At 44.0% G+C, this 9563-nt stretch overlaps 1 protein-coding gene across 1 annotated transcript; it reads left to right on the top strand.

Moving 5' to 3' along the window:
* Window positions 1-4019: 4019 nt before the first annotated feature.
* LOC123446261 (probable rhamnogalacturonate lyase B) lies at window positions 4020-9196 on the top strand. The gene is made up of 8 exons (XM_045122934.1): window positions 4020-4453; window positions 4780-4901; window positions 4993-5052; window positions 6897-7013; window positions 7092-7530; window positions 7613-7966; window positions 8047-8462; window positions 8608-9196. Exons 1-8 carry the CDS (start codon window positions 4313-4315, stop codon window positions 9017-9019), a joined length of 2061 nt encoding a protein of 686 aa, XP_044978869.1. The 5' UTR covers window positions 4020-4312; the 3' UTR covers window positions 9020-9196.
* The last annotated feature ends 367 nt before the right edge of the window (window positions 9197-9563 follow it).

The raw sequence follows: 9563 nt of genomic DNA, 5'->3' as shown, positions 1-9563 counted from the left end.
ACCCCACGCGTATTTGGGCCAGTCCACTTTCTTCTTCAATGTCGTTTTCGATGGTTTGGGAAGGCGACAGAAGCTTTCTTATTGCTCTTACATTTTCTTCTGTGTATTTTCATGTTTTTTATTTTCTATATTTTGCACTTTCCAGCTTTTCATTTTTATAAAATTTAATTAATTTTTGTGAACTTATTTGAAATCAGGAATAGTTTCTCAAACTTGAAATATTTTGAAATTTTGGAAAGCATTTCAAATCAGGACTATTTTCTGAATTGATGAAATTTTAAATATTCAGAAAAATTCTTAAATTCATAAGTATATGTAGAGTTTCTGATTATTTTCAAAACTAATCATATTTCAAAAAATTTAAAAACCAAGAACATTTTTATTTCATATTTGAATATTTTACATTTCTATTTTTTTAAGATTTACCATATATAAATAGACCGAAAAATTTCACTGGAAATAATACTGTACATGCCGGAGTAAGTGCGAAACAAGGAGGCGTTATATGAACGGTCCATTCTAGCACCCTAAGCACGCTAAATGTTGAGAAAACGTGCGGCAAACCCTATTTAACGCCATAGGCATCGTTTTTAGTTCTTTTCTGCACACCGGCGCGTGCAGCGCGTTACCTAGGATCGGTCCGTTTAGATAGCGTTTTTTTTTCTGATTTTCAATGGGCAAAAAATTCATAAGAGCTGCGAAACAAACCGGGATCTTTTGATTCACTCTGCACTCCGGTAACCACCCGACCACGAGAACGTAATGTAAATATTTGCATCGTTTGTTTATGTTATCTTACTTTTGTTTCATTTTTTCTTTTTTCTGGTTAGACCTATTCCTAATCCTAAATAGAATGTAAGGACGTAGGGATTTCTATGTAAACAGAGTATCCTATTTCCATAGGCTCGAATGACCCCTTCTCATAATAAGAATGTGCACGGTCTAGTCCGACCATGCACAATGCATAGGGCTACCCCCCCCCCCCCCCTTCAAATTTTGAATTTGAAATACTTTAATTGATTTTTTAGTCCTTATTGATCGAATTCCTACTCTGAGAAGCTTTCAGTTTTCCTTTCTCTCCAAGAATTTCAATAGGAGAAGATGCTGTTTTTTTTCTATTTTTATTTTGTCTATTTTTCTTTTTTCTGTTTTCGTTTGATCTTACCATCAATTGGATGAATTGTTTCCCAATTCAATTAAATTTTTAAATAGATGAACGTTTTTCATATTTGATAAAGTGTTTTAAAATTTGATGAAGTTTTTCCAAATATGATGAACTCTTTTCAAGACGATTTTCTTCCTTCAAATTTGTGAACTTTTTCAAAATTGATGAACTATTTTTCAAACTCGATGATTTTTTTGTCAAAGTTGATGAACTTTTTGCCAAAATCGATGAAATTTTATCAAAATTGATGAACATTTTTCAATTTAGATGAACTTTATCCAAATCTGATGAACTATTAAAAATTGTAATGATTTTTTATATTCAAATCAATGAACTTTTTTCATGATCGGTGAACTTTTTCCAAATTCGGTGCACCTTTTTCAAATTTGATGAACGTTTTTTCTAAATTTGATGATTTTTTTTCGAACTTTTTAGTTTTTTTTTCAATTTTTTAGTTTTTTGCAGATCCATGAACAGTTTTTCAATTAATGATTTTTTTCAAAATTGATAAAAAAATGTAAGTATACAATTTTTTAAAAAATTGATGAGCACTTTGTGAAAATCGATGAACTTTTTTCCAGTTTGTCACAATTTATTATCCAAACTTTTTTCTAGTCCTTTAGCTCCAATGGTTAGTGAGTTCGCATGAGAAATCGACGTCTTGAGTTCGAATCCTATGTGGCACCTAATTTTTTGCAGGGTTTCGGCGCTAGTTCACTGGTCAACGCGTTTCATGGGCCGGCCCAACTTGCTGGGCGTGTGGACACCGGAGCTCTTAGGCGACGCTTAAGGCGCCAACTAGGAGCTCCCGTCGCTCCATTGGGCCAATCCTACTAGACAGCAGGGGCTGCTATATGTGAGTGGTTTTCTTCCAACGGACAATTGTTCTTTCGTTTGTTTCAGTGTTTCTTTTTTTATTATCGATTTTATTTAGGTTTTTTTTTCATTTTTTCTCTTTCTTTTTATTTCTTTTTCCTTTATTTTTTAACTATTGAGTACTTTTTAAAAATTATAAAACTTCCATATATCAACTGATTGTTTTAAACTAAGTAATATTCTAGTCATCAAGAAAATTCTACACTACTAATTTTTTTATACAAAGCAATCGATGAAACTAACATTGGATTCTACACAAAGCAATACATGGATTCTGCACTACTAAGAATTCCATGTATTCACTGCTAATATATTTCTACCAAGTATGGATTCTACACTACTAAAATTTCTACACAAATAAATCCATGGATTCTACACTCCTACACAAAGGAATCCATGAGAGAAACCCTATTAAAATTGAACACATGGGAACCTAATTCATGGATTCCATGCGGATTCCATGGTGTCCACGGGTGAAGGAGGCACAAAGTGAGGGGAAGGAGAGTAGCGAGGGGAGGGGGGCTAGAATCTTCTCTCACCGGCGGTGTGGCGAGGAACTTCTAGGTGCCCCGTTGCAAGGAGAGGCGATGATCTTATAGGTTTATTGACGGAGTAAGAGGTAAAAGGAGACGGTTCAGTGCTGGCCTTGGCCTAACAACCAACACCATAGCTAAGTTCAACCCAAAATGAAAAAAAACATAGATACACAACCGATGTGCCAACTATTTCGAGCGCCACCACCAATGACATAAAGCTGTCGTACCAAATATGTCAACGCCATCACTATTTGAAAAGAATAGTGCTGACGTTGATTGGAAATGACGCGTCACCAATAAAAGTTGTGACTAGTTATTTCTCTATAATGCAGACCGTCTCCTCACACCGGCACCATACGCTCGGACTGCCTAACACCCCCCATATCTAGCCAAGATAAACCTTCCATGCATTTTTTGATGCAATCAATAACTTGTTATGAGTGAAATTTTCATGCCCCAAATTATCCTTTTTTTAAATGATAGTTATCTTGCATTCATTAAAAAAAATAGTTGCTCAGTTAATTAAGTAAAATCAAACGAAAACCAAATTACTAAGTTAATTATGGAAAATCAGGAAAAAATCGTTACAACCGTTAAGCGTCATACATAAAAAGCCCACACACATCATTCTAAAAAGGGTATCTGCGAGACAGCATGCATGCGTCATCGTCATCACTCCTTCCCTAAAGGCGTCATCGTCATTCCTAAACTCTAAGCAAACGACTCCGACTCCGCCGCAGTCGACTCAACCAAAAGCCAAACATAAGCCAAACGGGGTAGCTTCACGATATACAGCTCGACAAAAAAACTAGAATCTAGGGTCCAACTTCCTGTTTTTTATGAAGCTCTCTATGAGGTGCTCCATAAAATTGTAGAAGCTGAAGTTGGAGCGAAATTACCCACCACTGCCACCCGTAAGTGGATACCCCTTCGTTTCTCCCCTCTCATCCAATCAAATAGATCCTTTCCACCAAATTTTCCATTCGTGAAGCTGGAGTTGGATAAAAGCCAAACGTTTTCTTTGAAAGAGCTACAACTTTCGTATGAAATTGTTCTAAAGTGGTTTTGATGAAGCGGAGCTGCTTTTGATAGAGCAGAGCGGTTCCAAACAGGACCTAAAACGGATACGTGAAGCTCCACGAAGATCTATGGTAGATCAAAACCTCAACCGTTGTAATTTAATACTATTTCAATTTCAATCGATGGCTGGAATTTAATGCTCGTCTTATCTCCAACTCTTGCAATAGGTAAGTTGGATGGATATGCACGATATCCATTAATTAGTAGGAGTACCTCGCAATCCATTGAGAAGAGATTCACTGCCATTTTCTAGAGGTAAATTGGAAGGAAGGGCTAGCCAGCTACGAACGTTCTTTGGCAAGCTACATATGTCTCGGTATATATAGTCCGTCGTGATTTGGTGTTTGGGCGAGCATCTTTGCGTGGCCGCCGGTGCAACGAACTCGTACGTCCGTCGGCGTCGATTCCGGCGTGGCGCCTTTATAAAAAGCGGCAGATCGACCGCCGCGAGCACCGAACCAGCGGCCAGCTAGCTTGCTTCGCCTTAAACAATTCCTCCGTAACAAACAGCAGGGCAGCAGGAGGAGGAGCAGCTGCCTCACGTACATTATATAGAAGCCATGCAGCTGTGCGTCCACTAACCGGCGGTGTTGCTCCATCGGATCCGGCATATCGACGACGCGCTGTGGAAGGCCTGTGGATACATAGTTAGCCCATGGCGCCGATGGCGGCGGTTCCGATCCTCCTCCTCGCCGCCTCCGCGGCGTCGCTGCTGCTGCCGCCCATGGCTGCGACGGTGGCGTCGGCGCCGGGGACACGCGCCGCTGGCGTTACGCTGCATGTAGAGCATCACCAGGTACGTTACGTACGCGCTCTAGCAGACGGTCCTTGACTACTCTTCTTGGTGCTGCATATAATGGCGTCGGTCGATCTCGGTGTCCCTTACGTACATTTTCGCGTGCCGTTCCCTTCCAATTAATTGATTGTTGTGTTTCTGATGAGGTACTAACCGGCGCGTACGTTATGTTTTCACGTGTCGCCGCGTTATGGAATTGTCAAGATAACGTTCGGGGTCAAACGTACATTGTTACTTAAGCCTTGGCATGGACATTTTGGTTTGGTTTTGCTTGACGTATGTATGCGTACGTGCGTGCATGCACATGCATGATGATGGCGGTGCAGGTGGTGGTGGACAACGGCGTGGTGCAGGTCACGGTGTCCAAGCCGCAGGGCCAGATCACCGGCGTCCGCTACGCCGGCGAGCACAACCTCCTCCACTTCACCAACGACGAAAACTCGGGCGGGTAATTAAGCATGCATGCACGTGTTCTGTTTCTTGTACGTATAAGTACATGTTTCTGATCAACTGATTGTCGTATATGTATGTGTATGCAGGTACTGGGACGTGGTTTGGAACTTTCCAGGCTCCGGCCATCCAAGAGGCATGATCGACATGTACGTGCAATCTCACTGCCAGTGACACGTACTCCCTCTGTCCCAAAATAAGCATCAAATTTTTTATACTAAATTAGTATTAATTTATATTAATCAACGATACTTATTTTAAGATGAAGAAAGTAATATATATCTTCACTACATTATACAATTCCAAAGGGTTAATTCTGTTTTCTGTTGCAACTTTGTGTTAATCTTTGTGTGCGCTTTCCGTGCAACTATTTGTTTTGATCTTTCGGTTTGTCTTAGTTTAACTATCCAAAATTCAGAGTATCATATACAGTTGACTATTCCGCATAGTCACAATGGTTCCACTTCGACCACAATGAGCAATCCTACTTTAGCATGGATTAATGTGCAGAGTGTTCCTTAGCCAACATCGTAGTATTTGCAAGTACGAATTAATTTCAAATAAGCAAGACAGGAGATTAGTAATATCCTGCCTAACTGAAGCAGTAATACACATTCTACACTACCTAGCCAAAGAGTTTTCTTTTTCATTGCCAAAAAAGGAGTCTAAGGGCATGGGATGTCATGAAATCTCAGTTACAAAAGACTAAGGACATGTACAATAATTAATACGATTGTCTTATCTTTAAATCTTGCATATAGTTTAGCCTTGTCCTCAATAATTATTATCTTTTATAACATCACGAGGCATATTGTGATAAGACATCATCTTTTAAATTAGAAAAGACAAGGTTTTTCTTATAATTTTTCTTTCCTTCATATCATCATTTATCCTACGTGTCACTTTTTTAGCACATTAGAATTAAAGTTGCTCACATACACAACCATACACTCACTCTTATAAATACACACACACACATTCTACCCTATAAGCACCTCCAAAATACTGAGACGGTACATCATCTTGAGATTAATGAAGTCGTCACAGATACCTTTATAGTTGTCGAGAACGTCTTTCCTTACTGGACGCACACCATAGAAAGACCTGGATTAAGTCTAAAAAATACAAGCAACAATGTTAAGTTTAAAGCTTGAACAATGATGGACAGAGAATATGATTGTCCTCCTAACCATCCAACTGCACATAGATTCTTTGTGTGTCACTCTTAAAATAAAACCATTGTAAATGTCCTAACAAAAATAGGAGTGGGTTGGCTTTTTTTGTTGTTGAGTGGAATATAGTGATCCCATTAAATATTTGTTGATCCGTACGTCTGGCGCAGGAGAAAGTAAACACTTGAAAATGAGCTGGTAAATATAACTGTGACTCGAGTGCAGTGTTCCGATGCCCAGACTCATATGCACCCGTTTAGTAGAGAAATCAAAACAAATATTAAAAGATAGATAATTTGGTGCGTGAGGTCCGCTCTAATTTTTATTTCATTTGAACATTTGAGCAGCTCGGCAGAAAGATAAATTAGATCAAAATTGTGCATGTATAGTATAGTAAACTTTTTTAGAGATCTTGAATTTGTCTTTTTTGCCGAGAGTTTTTCAGATGTTCAAGTTATACAAAATTTGAAGCGAACCTCACGCATTAAATTAGTTATCATCCAAAAAATTAGAATTTCTTAATTTTGTTAGTATTTATTTTGATTTTTTTTTACTCAGTAAGGATGCAGATGAGCCTCGGCTTAGAAATGAATTTTCGAACCCACTCCTAAAAATCTGAACGTTGCGCCGAAAGGGTGCGTAGTAGCTACTGTAAAGTGTTGCTCCTTCAGTACAATCTGGAAAAAGTAAAAAAAAAACAGTTATTGCTGAATAAACAGAGCATGCACGTACACATGTTCTGATATCTCAGAAAAAGAATCGAAAGAAGGAAAAAACAGTTGCTCAACCAAATTTAGCCGTACGTCTTTGAATTCGCGCAGGCTGGACAGTACAGAGTTGAGGATCGTATCGGCCAGCGAAGAGCAAGTGGAGCTCTCCTTCAGGAGCACCTACGACCCATCACGCCTCAACAGCGTCCGGCTCACCGTCGACAAGAGGTGTGCCGTCGAACGTTCATCTTCTCCTCTCACAAGCGCATGCAGCGAACCAATTAATTAACCGGTGTTGATGATCAGGCTAGTGATGCTGAGAGGCAGCTCCGGGTTCTACTGCTACGCCATCTTGGAGCACGGCGGCAGCTGGCCGGCCCTCAACATCACGGAGGCCCGGCTGGCCTTCAAGCTCAACACGGCGAGGTTCAACTACATGGCGGTCTCAGACGAGATCCAGCGGTACATGCCGAGGGCGGCGGACCGGGACGCGCCCCGCGGCATGCCCCTGGCGTACAAGGAGGCCGTGCTCCTCCTCAACCCCGCCGAGCCGCAGTTCAAGGGCGAGGTGGACGACAAGTACCAGTACTCGGTTGACAACAAGGACAACGCGGTTCATGGCTGGATCGCCGGCGCTCCCGGCCCGGCCGTTGGGTTCTGGGTCGTCACCCCCAGCAACGAGTTCAAGACCGGCGGCCCGCTCAAGCGCGAGCTCACCTCTCACGTCGGCCCCACCTCCCTCACCGTAAGCGCACGCAGCCAGTTGCCGCGCATTTTTAACTTAAATCTTCCCTGTGAAATTGATCCTGCATCACATGCATTTGCAGATGTTTATGGGTTCACATTACGTCGGGAACGACATCGTGGCCAAGATCAAGGGGGGCGAGCACTGGAAGAAGGTCATGGGCCCGGTGTTCATCTACCTCAACTCCAACACCGGGAGGGGAGACTTCCACGCGCTGTGGGAGGACGCCAAGGCGCAGGCCGCGGCTGAGGCGAGCAAATGGCCCTACACCTTCCCGGAGTCGCCTGATTTCCACAAGGCCAGCCAGAGGGGCTCGGTCACCGGCCGGTTGCTGGTCAGGGACAGGTACGTGAGCGGCAAGGACATGCCCGCCCGCCGTGCCTACGTCGGCCTCGCCGCGCCGGGGCTGCCTGGCTCCTGGGCGACAGAGAGCAAGGTACACACCCTGGTCACGTCTAGAATTTCAGTATTTCTCTAGTGACGGATCAAGCTAGTGAGGATTTGCATTGCATGCAGGGCTACCAGTTCTGGGCGAGGACGTCGGCGACCTGCGGCAGCTTCGCCATCGGCAACGTCCGGGCAGGGGTGTACAACCTCTACGCCTGGGTGCCCGGGACCCTTGGCGACTATATGCACACGGCTACCGTGACCGTGGAGGCAGGCGGCGCCGTTGCACTCGGCGACCTCGTGTTCGAGCCGCCGCGATCGGGGCCGACGCTGTGGGAGATGGGCGTGCCTGACCGGAGCGCCGCCGAGTTCTTCGTTCCTGACCCCAACCCCAAGTACGTCAACAAGCTCTTCCTCGGCAAGGACAGGTACAGACAGTACGGGCTGTGGGACAGGTACGCTGAACTGTACCCCGCCGGCGACCCCGTCTTCACCGTAGGCGAGAGCCACTACTCCAAGGACTGGTTCTTCGCGCACGTCACGAGGTATTACACTAGACAGAAAACGAACTCTTCAATCTTAAAAAGTGATGCTCTGCTCCGGCCACGTCGACGGTCTCTATTTCTAACTAAAGAGACACGGCACAAGTAATAGAAGAAGAAGAAAAGCTGACCTGCTTTTGCTGTGCAGGAAGATGAGCAACGGCGTAGACGCGCCGACGACGCGACGGATCCGGTTCGGCCTGTCCCGCGTCGTTGCCGACGGCACCTACACGCTGCGGGTCGCCCTCGCGGCGGCCCACATGTCGAGACTGCAGCTGCGGGTGAACGGTGCGCCGGTGACGAGGAGGGGGTCGTCGGCCGACGCCGGGGTGTTCGTGACGCCGGACTTCGGCGAAGGCAACGCGATCGCGAGGCACGGCGATCACGGCACATGGTGGAGCTTCGAGTTCGGGATCAAGGGGTACCTGCTCATGGAAGGGGACAACAACATCAGCATCACGCAAGTCAGGGCGTTCAGCGAGTTCATGGGGGTCATGTACGATTACATCCGGCTGGAAGGGCCTCCCGGTTCTTGGCGAGATCCCACGCAACTTCCGTGAACCAATTTTAGAAGGTTGTGCCATATGTTTTTGCAATTTTGTACACCAGTTGTAGAACGTAGGTAGTTCAAAGTAAGGTGTGCATTTTGACCCCCGAGCTCACATCATCCGGGTAAACATTAAATTGGAAAGTAAAAGAGCAGAAAAATCTGGCAACAAACATGTTTGAGCGTTATATATGTGTTCAAAATTTTGTGAAGAATTATATTTGTGTATTGTGATGGCCTGAAAAAAAATCCGCGCTCATTCAGTAAGTTTTTTTCTTAATAGAAAGGTTCAACAGCAAACAACACAATGCTATATGAGCATCTAGAACCTGACCTTAATATCCGTCTCAAATGTCCGGTCAGCCTGACCGGTAAATTAAAAGTGACTCGGACGGACGTCCTAGACGGGTCTCAAACGCCAAGTCTGACCGGCACCCTTATATCCAGTCCAAATATGTGATGGATATGGGGTCGCCCAGACACGCCCACCTGACAGGCCTGGCCCACCCACAACCCCACGGTTGTCCCCAAAATCCGCATCCAACTCATCGCTTCGA

This window comes from Hordeum vulgare, chromosome 4H (genome assembly GCF_904849725.1).
Source record: "Hordeum vulgare subsp. vulgare chromosome 4H, MorexV3_pseudomolecules_assembly, whole genome shotgun sequence".
NCBI classification, from domain to species: domain Eukaryota; kingdom Viridiplantae; phylum Streptophyta; class Magnoliopsida; order Poales; family Poaceae; genus Hordeum; species Hordeum vulgare.
The sequence above is the reverse complement of the archived record's forward strand: the minus strand, read 5'-3'. Positions and strand labels throughout refer to the sequence as shown.